At 44.1% G+C, this 15,340-nt stretch overlaps 1 protein-coding gene across 3 annotated transcripts in view; it reads left to right on the top strand.

The window, feature by feature from the left end:
- The window catches only part of LOC147751081 (uncharacterized), a 227,866-nt gene extending 214,684 nt beyond the window's left edge, over nucleotides 1–13,182 (top strand). For 2 of the 3 annotated variants that reach the window (XM_086937716.1, XM_086937699.1), the window contains exon 6: nucleotides 11,273–13,182. In XM_086937716.1, the coding sequence (XP_086793842.1) occupies nucleotides 11,273–11,303 (31 nt within the window). In that variant the 3' untranslated portion in view covers nucleotides 11,304–13,182. Of the gene's footprint in view, nucleotides 1–11,268 lie in introns of all 3 variants that reach the window. The other variant, XM_086937707.1, reaches the window with a different exon arrangement.
- Nucleotides 13,183–15,340: the final 2,158 nt, after the last annotated feature.

Genomic DNA, 15,340 nt, shown 5'->3' with positions numbered 1-15,340 from the left:
TTAGCAGCATGTCTGCGCCAGTCAGCACTGGCAGGAGGTGCAGTACCCATAGAACAACACCTACCGCTGCATCCATGAGTGACGATGCAGATGCAGGTGAAAGACGTTTGGGTGTGCGAGGGAGAAAGTGCTAAACAGAATTCTACTTCTAGATTTTTTCCATGGTGACGTAACTATGTCCAAGACATTCATAGTGTCCGAGTATCAAGGTCATTATGTATTTCATTTGTCCTTTGGTGCATGCTAAATTGTGCTAGCAGCCACCATCTATGTTTATCTAAACACCACTACCTGTTCACGTGCTAGTAAAAACTTTTTGGTCCTAAAATTAGGTGTTGTGTCTCATCATTACATACCTCAGAAATAATGTTGGGTGATGTCTGCACGTTTCCTTTCCCCCTCCGCTGAACTTGCCAAATGCGCCAGTCGTGGGTGTTCAGGGGGCTGGTTGTCCTCAGTGTCGGACATCTCTATGGGGATACCTCTCCTGGTTGCTATATTTTGCCACTATCCTACAGCAGGTTTCCGTCTGGTACAGCATTGCTCCTCCAGTTGTATGCAGGATGCGGAAGCAACTTTTGAGCAATTCAAATGTCCGTTCGATCACATTACGTGTCCTGATGTGTGCTGCATTGTACCTCTGTTCTTGTGGGGTGGCTGGGTTCAATCATGGAGTCAAGATATAGTTCCTCACAGCGTATGTACTGTCACCTACAGGGTAGTAAGTAAAGTGTTAGTGTCAGGTATGCATTGGCATTTCATACTTTAGTATTGTGAATAAGTAATTGATTTTACCTAGCAGGTGTCCTTTGCCAAATTTCCCCCTCAGCAGACGTGTGTGAATGCCACTATGCCGAAAGATGTATGAATCATGGGTGCTCCCAGGGTATTGCGCTACAATGTCGGTTATGATGTTTTTCACATTGCACACTGCTTGACCATTGATAGAATGATACGATTTCCTGTTCTGGAAGATATACTCATTGTCTGCTAGGGGGCATATGGCTACGTGGGTGCAATCTATGCATCCGATCACATGTGGAAACTGTGCTACTTGGTAGAAGTCGAGTTTAGTTTGGGTCAATTCCTGTTGGGTTGTGGGGAAGCTGATGTGGTTGTGGATCATAGTCATCATGGCGGCCAGGAGGGATTTAAAGGACAGTGAAAGGGAGCTTTGTGATACCCCTCCAGCTACTGCCACTACCACCTGGAAACTGCCTGACGCAAGTAGGTACAGGCAACATAGCACCTGGACATGAGTTGGGATGGCATCAGTCCTGGCGCTGCATTAGTGGTTCCAATTCAGCTATTAAGTAAAGAATCATTGCAGCATTCAACCTATACTTATCATATATTTCCTCTGCTGTTTGTCCCAGCAAAGTGATGCGCAGTTGGAAGATCCTCTCCTGTATTCTCCTTCTGGCCTGGCCTGCTGCATGGATCCTCATCCTCCTCGCAAACACGTAGAGTGCTGCCATTGTGAAAGGCCTCTATGGCCTCATGGGTCAGTTTAAATAGCCTTCTGATGATCTGAAACTGAGTATTTCTTTTTTTTACCACCTGATTGTTATTCCCCTTAATCTGCACTTGCTAAATAGCGATTTTCGAGGAAATCGCTATTTGCAATTTCTTATGCAATAGTATTGCGATTTATTTTAGCGATTCTTTATTTGCTATCGCATTTTTGGTTTATCGCTATTGGGGAATCGCAATATCCGGTTTCCCTATTTTAGCGCATCTTTAATTGCGATTTGGGTATTTTTGGTTGATGCATTGGAAAATGCAAAAAATGCGCTCGCAAATAGCTATTCACTACTTTTGCAAGCACATTTTAGCTTGATGCATGTGCCTGATAGTCTTTTGCATGCCTTGTTGTCCAATTACCCACTTCACGCGAAATATGTGATAATTAATTTGGTGGTCCAGAAAAAGAAAAAGCTTTCAAAGAACTGAAATAACGTTTTTTTCTGAACCTTTTCTAACACACACCAATGTTAATATATCCTTTGGAGTAGAAACGTGATCTGCACAACAATCAAGCCATTATTTCTCAAAGAGATCCAACAAATGAAAAATTACATTCTGGGGCTTTCTATTCCTGAGAATCTTAAGAAGCAGGAAAGCATTGCTCTTTATATGATAGAGGGCTTTTGCTCATTAAGGATGCTTTCAGTCACTGACATTGCTATCTGGAAGTAGCAATTCATGAGGTAAAAGACTTTACAGACCATAAAATATTTGGGTTTTTGAAGTCCTTGCATTGTAAAGGTGTTAGACATGCATGATAGATGCTGTTCTCTAGCTTTCAATTTCACATAAATTACAATCCCAGTAATTAACATTGGAAGATTGATGCCTTATCTCAAAGCACGTCCAATCAGATTCCAGAGTCGGCTTCACTGATCCTTCCTGCTGCAAAAGATGTCAGAATAATAGCTGAAAATGTCCTCCAACAATTAAAAATAGTCTATGCTAATATGACCCTTCAGAAATTGTTACAAGAGGTACCTTTCATTGCCTGGTGGCACGCAGTGCTCTGAACCCCCACACCTACGGACCACGCACAAAACCTGTAGACGTAATTGGTGTGGTTCTTTCCTAAAACGGCTAGGGTTTCGTTTCTCGGTCAGCGCATGCAGAACAGCGGTAGAAGTGGGCGGGGACTTAAGGGCACGGCGTGCCCCTACTTCTAAAAATTATTTCAGTCCGTTCCCCTACTTCTTTCTTTTAAAAAAGCATCCCGGGACGGCAAGAATAGCCCTACTTAAAACGATAACCATTTTTTCAGCTTCCAGGGGCTGCTCGCACTTCTCTGTTGAACTCCAGAGGCTGCAGCAGCCCCTCCCTGAGCTAGCACAGACTGCGGGCAGGCCCATTGTCATTCCGATTGAGGCTGATTGAGGTTGATTATCCCCTTTGGAATGACAATGCGCCCCACCCGCTGCCTGCCGTTAGCATATGCCAGTGAGATCTGCATGAGGTGTCTCTGGTATCTGGGTGCAGGCTATTGGCTCTTTGTGCAACAAATATACCAATGTACACTCAACTGTGATTGGAACCAAAACAACTGCTGTTTTCCAGTGCCCTTTGTAAGCAGGCAAGAGATTGAGAGCGAAAAGCCAAGAACAAATATTGGGAATTTCTGCTGTGTGTATATGTGCTGTGGTGTGTATGCTGCTGCTGTGTGTGCTTGGTGTGTCTGGGTGTGTGTGTGCTGTGTGACTTTGTATGTGTGTGTGTTTTTATTTTGTGTAACATGATTGCGTGTGCTGTGTTTATATGTGTGCACATTCTTGTTTTTATTGTGGGTGTATTTGCGTTGTTTATGTTGTGCTTTGTGTGTGAGTGTGGATTGTGTGCATTTGTGTGTGTGCGTAGCACATTATACAGCGGTACAAAATGATGTAGGTCTCCTTCTGCCCCCACCTTCCTCTTCACCAGCATCGAGCTATGAGTAATGAACATCGACCAACGTTTGCTCCTTCTGCTCCCAGGGCTCCACTGCTGCCTTCCCTTTTGTGTGGGCACGGCTCAACCTTAAATGCCCCTTTCACGCAGCATGAATGAACTTAATTTTCCCCAAAATAACTTTGTATTGATGGGGAGAAAAAAGGCACGTTGTTTGGCAAGGAAAGACAGACAATTGGGACAAAATTAAGAGGTTTCTGTTTTCATTATGAGCATGTCGCTCCTTTATTCTCAGTTGTTTATACATTCCCAGCACAATGATGCCTCTTTGAAGTAATAGGCTTTCCCTTTTACACTAGGAGCATTCTCATGCCCTCACATCATGACCATGGCAATAATATACTAAAAATGGGTATAATGTCGATTTGCATTCGGCGAAAACACTCAAGGTACACATATACAGGCAAAACAATATTCGGCTAATACGCATTTATCATTCGCATGAGGAAAACCAGAGTATACCTGTGAAAGGAAAACATGAGAAGTAGACGATAATAATGATGAAAGCAGGCGATAAAGTGCAGCGCCCGTGCATTTTTTAGATATGTGCATGGCGGCCCATGAAGGGGGCGCCATGTTGATAGATAAAAAAAAAAAAGAAAATAACATGAAACCGGGTGCAGCGCTTGGCGCTGTTGTGATGAAATAATGCAAGCACAAAACAGAATAAATAGTCCGTACCAACCGTAGTTGGTCGGTGCTGCTTCCAATACAACTGAAGTGATGTTTCGGAACAGCCAACCTATTCAGAGCCAAGAAAGAAGAGCATCAGAAAAGAGAAGCAAGAATGCAGGAGGATAGAGAAAAGATGGAGGAAATCACATTCTGAGGAGAACAAAAAGGCACATCGTGCAGCCCAAACCAACTACTATAAACATATCAAAGCTGCCTGTAAAAATAACATTGCTCAACAGCTCACAGATGCTGGCAACTCCCCTAAAGAACTGTATAGGATTCTTGAAACTTTCGTAAAACCTACGGCTTGTATAAGTCCAGATGACTTCTCACAAAGTTTATGTGAAGAAGTTTCATCATACTTTGAAAACAAAATAGAATCCATTTATGAAAAAATTTTGGCATCCCAACCAAACAGTGATACTTTGAATGCTTCCTCCCCCAATAAAAATACCAACCTCACATTAACCACATTCCCTCCTATCAACACTGAAGAGCTTTATACAATAATGACCCAAGTAAAATCTGGATCGCCGGATGACCTTATTCCTGTTAAAACCCTAACCTCCCTCCGCACCCTGTTAGCCCCCTACATTCAGGATGTAATCAATCAGTCTCTTAAAGAGGGAAAAGTACCAACTGAGTGGAAAAGTGCAGTGGTGAACCCCATCCGCAAGAATGCGGCTCTCCCGTGGACGGAGCTTTCCAACCTCCGTCCCATCTCCCTTCTGCCCTATTACAGCAAGATGGTCGAGAAGCATGTTAATGCACACCTGTCCAACTACATCGAGGCAGCGGGCGGCCTAGACCACTCGCAATCTGGTTTTAGACCCAACCATAGCACCGAATCAGCCCTCCTGTCAGTGACAGATAACATCAGAATGTCACTTGACAGGGGGAGCTCAGTGATTCTGGTGCTATTGGATTTGTCCGCTGCCTTCGACACGGTGTCGCACAAAATTCTTCTCGACCGTCTGAAGGCAGTGGGAGTAAAGGGGACCGCCCTTGCATGGCTTGAAAGCTTTCTTGAAGACAGACAACAAGGTGTCAAACTAGGCTCCCATAAATCTGTCCGCAGGAAGCTTACCAAGGGTGTGCCACAGGGCTCATGTCTGAGCCCCACGTTATTCAACGTATATGTGGCCCCTTTGGCAGAGATTACAAGATCTTACGGGTTCTCCCCAATTTCTTACGCTGACGACACTCAGCTGTTGTTTCCCTTCCAAACCATTACACCTGCAGTCATGAAATCTTTTCAAAACGGCATGAGAGCGGTGGCAGGTTGGATGGCCCAGAACTTCCTCCAATGCAATGTGACCAAAACAGAGGTCATGTTGTTTGGAGGGGCCACCATGCTCTGGTCACCAGATTGGTGGCCTCTTGAGCTAGGACCTGTCCCAGCGCCCAAACAGACTATTAAAAATCTGGGGGTGCGCCTAGACCAAACCCTGATTATGAAAGATCACGTCAGTCAGATTACGGGAACGTGTTTCCGTACAATTGGTCTTCTACGGCGTATCTTCCCTTTCCTACCTAACATCTATAGGAAAACGCTGGTACAGGCACTAGTCCTTGGACGGGTAGACTATTGTAATAGTCTACTCATTTCCGCCAATCATGAACAACTTCGTAGACTGCAGGTGGTGCAGAATACTGCGGCAAGACTCATCCTGAATGCCCCTCCCCGCACCCCCTCCCGTCCTCTCCTTTCCCACCTTCATTGGCTCCCAGTGCAACAGCGAATAAATTTCAAACTCTGCTGTATTATGCATAAGTGCATCTATGGGTCTGGTCCCAAATATCTAAAAGAGATCTTTTTTCCCTACTCTCCTGGACGTGCTCTGCGTTCCAGCAACACTATGTTGCTGCATGTACCTAAAGTTACCAGAGCGAGACAGGGTGGCCGAGCACCCTCCCTTAAAGGCCCTTTGTTGTGGAACTCCCTTCCACCTCAGCTGAGACAAATCCCCAATCTCTTTTCATTTAGGAAGAAACTAAAAACTCACCTGTTCGTACAAGATTAACTTGGCCTTTTCTCTGTCACCCCCTCAATATAGTTTGTCCAACTCACACAGAAGCTACGCGCGGAGATACCCCTTCGGGGCTGATTCAGGCGCGATACAAGAATATAAATAAATAAATAAATAAATAAATAAATAAATAAATAAATAAATCGGAGGAGTTATCCAACGTCAAGCAGTAGGCGGGATTCCACGCCAGTATACTGCTTACTCCAGGTCTTGCAACAGCTCATGCGCTGTCTAGCCTCGACCTACTAAAGTATCTGTACGTTGCCGAACATAAGTGGCAGCCCTCGCATATGTCTAACTCGAAGTCATAGGCATGGACTCGGTGCTGCTCCCAAGGGTGTTCCTGCTAGAAGGTTACCTTCGGAAAGTCAAAAATGTAAAGTCCAAATGCAAAAACAATCTACGAAGTAGCACTCAACCCTACCACACCACTGTTCAAAGAGAAGGCACATGGGCGCCACAATGTCAAGTCAGTCTACCTTAAGGACCTTGGTCGTGAAGCCGATTCCACAGCTGATTCCGATGCGCCCCGAGTTTTCTGGGCTATCGATAATGCCTCAACAAATTGATGCCTTAAAGAAGGCTATGCTGCAGATTTTTGGCACCCTCTGTTTGGCATGCATTCAGACCCCAAGGAACATCAGGAGCCTCCAGTTGGGTTTCTGTCAGCAGATTTGTCTTCAGCAGCAACTGACATTTTGGGAGCCACGTCAGGTCACGTACTAACTTTATTAAAAATATCAAATCCTTCTCCAAGACCTGCACCGGGCTATCATGAACGACTCTGGTGCCTTTGTGGCCAGCGTCGGGAGAGAATCTGGTGCTATTTCAGATGTCAAACACTGTACTGATTTCAGTTCGATTCAGCCGATGTCTAAATTTAAGATTTCAAAAGAGCTCTTCATACAGCTTGACTTTGAACCAGTGTATGTACCAAGGCGGACACAACTGCAGAGGCTTCATTATCTTTTTTGGCTCTCATTCCGTGCCCCAAGAGGGAGACGATGATGGGGATGTTTTTGATAGGCACTTGGTCAAAACCTTGTTTCTGCTCACAGATAGATAGGGAGATGTCCAGGCATCACAGACCAGTTCCTGACAATCCTGATTTTTTTTCCACTAAACATACTACTCCAGTGGAGAGGCTTCAGTCAGCAAGAAGAATCATATTTAATTCCCTACAACTCCTCTGGACTGGGTGAATTGGGAGTCTGAGATGAAAGCAGCTCTCGGAAAACATATGTTATCTTCTGCTAGCCAGGCATTGATATCAGTCAATGTTGTTTGTTTATAAGGTCGCTACACGCATGTTCTCTGGGACACAGCCATTGGAATCTTACTGGGGGTCCTGGAAAACCTTAGGACCTCTCTTGCTCAGACGAATAATTGCTGACGAGACGCAGGCAAGTATGTGATTCATGCCGTCCTAGAAACTTCTGATAACTGACGCTCTTGAAAGGATATTTTTGTAACTGATGTCATTTTGTGGAACCTTATGTAAAGCGCTCTGATACCTCCGGGCCTAGCCAGCGCTATATAAAACTCAAAATAATAAAAATAAATAAAATCCTAGTGATTACAGAGCTTTCCCCAAGCAGAGTATTGTGGGGAACTTGCCACCTTGTGTAATTTGTCAATGTTGTACACAGAGCGAACTGGGCAGGAGCAGTGATGGGAAAGAAGAGGTGACTGGGCAGGAGAGTTGACTGGGCAGGAGAGGTGACTGGGCAGGAGAGGCAACAGGGCAGTAGAGGTGACTGGGCAGGAGAGGCGACTGGGCAGGAGAGGCGACTGGGCAGGAGAGGCGACTGGGCAGGAGAGGTGACCGGGCAGGAGAGGTGACCGGGCAGGAGAGGTGACCGGGCAGGAGAAATGACGGGTCAGGAGCAGTGACGGGACAGGAGTGCCAAACAGGAAAGGAGAGGTGAACGGGCAGGAGCAGTGAATGGGCAGGAGCAGTGAACGGGCAGGAGCAGTGAACGGGCAGGAGCAGTGACGGGGCAGGGGAAGTGACGGGGCAGGAGAAATGACAGGGAAGGAGCGGTGACAGGGTAGGAGAAGTGACCGGGCAGGAGAAAGTGACAGGGCAGGAGGAAGTGACAGGGCAGGAGAAGTGACTTGTACTTATGTTCCTTGCCTATTTATTTATATACTATTGCATGACATCTACTGATGTGTCTGCAAAGCATACCTGTTGCCCCAAATTTTTGTCCTGAATTTTGACCCCTTGTCCTGAACTCTTACACTCACCATCCGGAATTTGCACCCATGCCAGTTGGCCACCCTAGTCTGGAGTGCCCACAACCTCCTCCCCCTTCCCTTCTATCTACAGGCACACAAACTAGTTTATTTTAACAAATTGACTAAACTGAACTGAGTACCTGTGCGCACTAAACTGGAAACACATTGAATAACACAAGAAACTTGGGATTAGACAGTGCCGCCAAATCTGGGACTAGTAGAAAGGCCATGAAGAGGCAGAACACACGGCTCCTATTCTAAAGAGCTGGGTGATCCTCTGCCTTGACAAAGCACCGACTGGGTCACACTGCTTCCTATCCACTTATGGCAAGTGTGTCTCTGAAGCAGCAAGAGGAGAGCTTAGCCTCTGGCACAACACAGGAACCTCTGCCTCAGGAAGGGTTCGGCTTGGAGTTTCCCCGGCCTAGACCCAAACCCATCTCTGCACAATACAACTTCTCTTCAATTCAAAGTCACAGGACTGCAGATGCCATGAATGCATTCTGCCTTTACTTCTGTTCTTTTCGGCATGGCCCTAAAAAATTTACAAAATTGGCTAGAAGTTAAAAAACATTATATTGCTTGTTAGAAAGATTATGTTAAAGGTGCAAACTTTAAAACATCTGCCAAAAGATTATGCATAGTTAAGCACAGGCAGGAATTGTATAGGAAGATCAAAAGGGTAAGTGGTCCTGTGTGAGGGTCCTTATGAATAACATTAATGTGCTTACCTCAGAGGTCTACCCAGATACCTTCTTTTGTGTACCAAACATGCTCATGTGTGTAATTCAGGCAGGAACCCAATTCAAAGGATATTCAGGAAGAATCTGTATCTTACACTAACAGTGATCCATGACGTTTATATATCTAATAAGTATAAATATCTGCAGTATTGCATTGAAAAAGGTAACTATGCTGGACTGGCCGTTCCAGGCATCAGGCGTTTCCCAGGGCAACTGGAAGGGTAGGGGCCAGTATCGTTTGGGGGGACCAGTTTTATACAAGTGTAGGAGTTTTAAAAACACAGCAAAGTTCTTTGTATATTCAGCAGGTTTTGGTCAACAATACAAGTGCCAAGATAACTTTGGTGATCAATGTACCTGCTGGAGAGAGATGGGAGTGTGTTTTGTCTAGTGGCTCTTTTACTCATCTAAAATAGCGCAGAGGGGTAATATGCCTGCTGCAAAGAACATGTACCATGCATAGCAAAGAGCAATATTTTATGTGCATAGTTCAGTGGGTACTGCTTTGTGTTCACTTCTCGAATGAAAGGACACTTGAATACATATGACCTGAAAGTTTGGGCTGGACTGGTCCCATTGGGTGCAGGATCAAGACTGATTTGCATATGGCTGGGTCCAAACTGGAATGGCATGGTGAGCAAAAAACAATGGATTTAGGTCCAGATCTCTGTACTGGGGTGAATGTATGACATTGTTCTGCATTCTGTCCATCTTGTTCTTTTTGCTTTTGTCATCCCGAGTGGGACGGGTATTTCCAGACGTGGGTCCCGTTCTCTCCATGCCACTGGAATCAAGCTATTCTGGCTGATGAGGGCTGGAAGCCCGAAACCGGTCCTATGATGCTTGTTTCCAGTCCAGGGAGGACCTGGCCTGGCAGTTTGGGCTAGACTGCTCCCATTGGGCGTAGGATCAAGACTTATTTGCATATGTTGCACGCTTTACATAAACCTGCATTCTCTATGAGTGTTTGCTTTTTCCTGAATTAAACATGTTTATCCATTGTTTGAATTAAATAACGTTATTGGTCAGTGAAATGCTAAACGTACTAAAAATTGGAATGTTTTGCTATTTCTAGCCACACCCCTGACTCCGCCCACTGATTCAATCTTCGGTTATTCCCGCCCCCTGATTCTCCACCCACAGTTCCTCTACTTTTTTTCCCCACTTCGACCACTGAAGCAGAGCGATATTTAAGGCAACTCTCTCTATATCCGTCTGTGTCTGGCAATGAGCGTCAGTGGTGAATTATTTCCTGCTTCTAGACTTAGTTCACATCAGGCCCTTCTCTTAGTTGTCCTGTTTATTTTGTTCTTGCACCTCCTCTATCGCGTCTGTCACATCTCTGCCTCCTTATTTTCTGGCTTACATCTCTGCAAGTACCTAACTAATCCTTATCATCCCGGTCCGTCTCCTGGAAATGCCCCCAGTTAGGTTTTCCTATATGGGAGTGTGAATAAAACTGATTTTTAAAATCCTTTGCACGTAGGAGTGAATTTGCATGCCAATGGTGGTACCTTATCTCTTCCGGGATGTTAACTACTCCAGTAACCAGACAGTGGGCCAGGGCCATTAACAAGGACCTGTGTGTTCCCCTTTCCTACCTCTACTACCTATTTACCCTCAATCTATAGGGAGGTCATAGAAGTCACAGATATCTCACGTGCAGCTTGCAGAGCGACAGTGGACCAGCATCAGAATCGAATCCATTATTTAAGGTCTTCACAGAATGTAAGCATCTCAAGGGCTTGTATGTGACTACCAAAAATAAACATGTGTGCTATAAATGCACGTGTGACTATAAAATGTCCATTGTTTCAGTTTACAAGTCTAAATCTAAACCTTTGAGAATCAACTCCTCAATATTATGTTACTGCAACTCACTACCCATCTCCAGCTGTTAATAAGATTGGTTTGTTAGAGTAGGCTTGGACTAATGTAAAAAGGAGCAGAAAAAATACAAAATGTAAACAAAAACGACATCAATTATAAAATAATATAGAAGAGATGAATATATGGAAATATTTGGTAAATATGATAAGGCACATGTATAAGTATCTACAAAAATAATTATGAATTATTAATACATGAATTGTATATTTTTCTGCCTGCAGGTAGCATCCTTCTTGTGGTCCTTAGTTTGCTTTAATATGCATGAATGCTTCAAAGAGAAACATGGTAAGCAGTTTTAATTCAGCAAATATTCACCCATTCTCCATCAGCCAACTTCAGCAAGAACCATGAGGAGAACCTCCTGAATCATGGCAGAGACAAAATTGCTACGTTCAAGAATAAAGAAACACTTTGGACCATACACTGGAAAGAGAGGCGCCTGATCAATGACAAGACTGTTCCTAGTCCATTACTATCCGTGGATTACTGGGCAACAATGTCCACAATATGTATCAGGTTCTTCAGCTACCCATGTAATTGCACTTCAGTTATCCATATCATATTGTCTAGCTGCCTGTCTGTGACCACACCCATTTGTTCTTCATGGTTTGAGATGTTCCTTGCTAAAACTATGAACAAGTTGGTTTTTGTATGGCACCACCCTTGCTTGTACTATACAAATACAGGTCATTTTGTATATCGTATTTGAATAGACTATCTTTGTGTTGGTCTTTTATGGTATCTCTTTCGCATTGACTATAATCATGTTGACCTTTTATGGCATATTTACTGTTCTTGCTATTTTTGCTTTGGTTGTTGATGGTATTTTCCTTGCAGTGCCTTCTTTAGTCATTTTTGATATCTGCTTTGCAGTGGCCAAGGCTAGGCAAATTTAGTTTACCCAAAAAGTTAAATCCGTGATGATTTACCCCCAAGTTTGATTAGCAGCAATGTGTAAGTTACACTTATTTTGCACAATACACTTCCCAGGGAAAATTGGTAAAACAAATCAGTTCTTTAACACATTATGATATGAATTAATTTATTTAAAAGGTATTAATTCTTGAAAAACGATCAATTTGTCACAAAAATAGTCTATTTAATTATTTTTAAAAAAAGAGTATTTTGCAGATATGAAGCTAAAGGTAGTTATGATAATGATTTCCTATGTGCATTGAGTGATTCCGCAGTTTATTCAGATTTTAAACCCAATTTGCAAAATTAAAACATATAAAGACCATGTATCCCTAATTATGACTATAACCACTTTGCTTATTTATCGAATCTTCCTCACTCTCACAATGTTGGCTTTGGTCATTGATTGTTTTTCTCCAGTGCAAAGTACATGTTTTGCGCTATGATTGTTAGTGTCATGAATTTGCTTTTATTCCACAAAAGTAAACTTAAAATAAATATACATAGCATGGGAAAAATATCATAAAACCATTGTGGACTAGGTTGTAACAAGAAAGATACTATAATAGGCAAAATTAGACATTGGCAATGAAGGGAGGGATGATAAACCACACAATGGAGATAATAAAAAAAGGAAACATAATTCTGTATCACAGTTAGTAGATCTCAAATAAATTGGCATTTCTTAGAACAACCATCTTACTACCTGTGCTCCTTTTCAACTTGCAATTTAAGATCATGAATTGGTGGGCGGTCTTGCCACTCTCTCAAAAGCCCAGTTAATGATCAGCAACTACTCTCTCTGGTTCCCTCAGAGCCTCTTTTTTGGGCATCAACAGAGCAAAACAGTGATTCATCATTCCTATCTGTGCTACAAAATCTTCCTGGTTGTTAGGTAGAATTTCCTGCAGCTATACTAAATCTAAACTGAGAGAAAGTACATACTTGGCTCAAAATCATGAAAATAACATCCAAGAAAGAAATTAATCTATATGAACCCTGACACTTTTTATGCCCTTGTTAAGGGTACATCGTTGCTATACACACACAATATTCAATGTACTAGTTTCCAATGGCTGGGCACTTCGACGAGTGCCTTTGTCTGCCTTTTCTCTACCTTTTAGTAAACACTAAAGTAAGGTTTAAAGTAGAAGGGCTAGTTGCTCTCAAAAATGGTGTACGCATTTGACTATCCATACATGAACCACTAGTATTAGGGTGTCAGCATTAATATCTGGCATTTATATGCATTTGAGAATAAATTCGATTGGGGAAGCTTTAAAATGATTTTAAACGCTAATTTAAACCTTTTTGTTTACATTTGTATTGTGTTTCTGTGGTCAGGCTGTACTGTACTAATAATTGTCAATAAGGTTGAGTAAGGTGTCTTCTGTTTATATTTTTTAACTTGTGTTGTCGGGGATGTTGCACTCAAGCAGGAGGGTGGTTTCGGTGGATGGATGAGTTGGCAAGTAGAGAATACAAGAGAATGCTGCACACTTGATTGCAGGTGCACGTCAAAAACTGCAGAGGCACAGCCAATGTGAGGCGAAGACTATAGGAGCAAGGCGCAGCCTGCAGGAGTGAGATAGAGATATAGTCAAGACTGCCAAGCCACCCAGTAGACTGAAAGAGGAAAACTGTGGGCGCAGAGCATAGATGGCTGGAGTACAGCACACAATCCTCAGGACAGAAATGCTTGCAGGATCACAGCAGACTGCTGGAGTGCAGCACAGACTGCAGGAGCAAGCACAGCAGAGATTGCAGAAGCTCAGCAGCTCCTGCAGGAGCACAACACAGACTGCAGGAGCGGAAACTGTAGAAGAACAGACTGAAGGAACACAGTAAGTACAGCACATACTGGAGGAGCAAGCACAGTAGAGGTTTCAGGAGCTCGGAAAAGGCTGTAGTAGTAGTAGTAGTGGACACGCTGAAGGAGCAACACACAGGCTGTCAAGCCCAACACAGACTATAGAAGTGCAGCACTTAACTTGTAGAGTGCAGCACAGGCTACATGAACACATTGTAGACTGCTACAGCACAGGATCCTGGAGCATCGCACAGCGCAGAGACAGACAAGGCAGAAACTGCAGGGGCTCAGCACAAGCTCTCGTACCAAGCATAGGCTGCAGGAGCACAACAAAGACTCACGCCACATAACACAGACTGCTGGAGCACAGAGGAGAATGTGAAAGCATAGAACAGTCTGTCAGACCACAGCAGAGAATACCAGAGCACACTAGAAACTGTGTGAGCACAGCACAGACTGTGGGAGCATGCCCTAGACTACACAACCACCCAAACAAATGAAACCTCTAAAGAAGCACAGCACAGACTACAATAGCACCGCACACACTGCTGGAGTGTACACTGCAGAAGCCTAAGACCAGCTACAGAAGCATAACAACATCTTAGGATCATGGCACACATGAAACTGCAGAGAATGCTGATGCACTGCACAGACTGCAAGAGCATGGCACAAACTGAAAAAGTGCCGCAGAGCATTCTGGGGCATGGTACAGACAGCAAGAGCACAGCAACAGAGGAGGCTTCTGATGCGCAGACCCCAGACTGTGTGAGTACACTGCTGATGATAGTAGCACAGCACAGGCTGCAGCTGGGAGGGGCATGGCTTGGGCATGCGGGACCACAGCAAAGGCAGCAGGAGCACAGCACTCACTGGAGGAACTTGGCAAGAAGTGCAGTAGCACAGTATAAAAGAATGAGCACATACTGCAGGACTACAACACAGTCAGCAGTAGCATCTCAAAAACAGCAGGAGCACTGCAGAGACTGTGGGTACACATGATACACCTCAAGAGTACTGCAGAGACTACAAGAGCACACCACAGATGGTAGGAGCACAGAACAGTGTGCAGAAGCACAGCACAGGTGATGGCAGCACAGCATAGACTGTAAGAAAGGCAGTAATTGTACAGAAGGAACGCCACAAGGAACTGCAGCAGTGAAACAAAGACTGTGGGAGTGTATAGGATACTGCAGAACCACAGTAAAGACTGTAACAGCACAACACACATGGTAGGAATGCAGCACAGCTTAAGCGAGTATGAAACAGACCTCAGACATACAGTTTATACCGTAGAACACAGAACAAACTGCAGGAGCACAGCACTGGAGAAAGAAATCCGACACAGGGTTCAATAGCAGAGCTTATTAGAAATTTTAGATGGAGCATCACACACTGCAGGAGCACAGATCAGACTGCAGAACCACAGCAGGGACTTAGGAGCACAGCACAGACAGCTGGAGCACAGACCAGACTGCAGAACCACAGCAGGGACTTAGGAGCACAGCACAGACTGCATGGGCACAGACCAGACTGCAGAACCACAGCAGGGACTTAGGAGCACAGAACAG

Source organism: Lissotriton vulgaris, chromosome 1_1 (assembly GCF_964263255.1).
Source record: "Lissotriton vulgaris chromosome 1_1, aLisVul1.2, whole genome shotgun sequence".
In the NCBI taxonomy this organism is placed as follows: domain Eukaryota; kingdom Metazoa; phylum Chordata; class Amphibia; order Caudata; family Salamandridae; genus Lissotriton; species Lissotriton vulgaris.
This window is presented reverse-complemented; position numbering and strand designations above follow the sequence as displayed.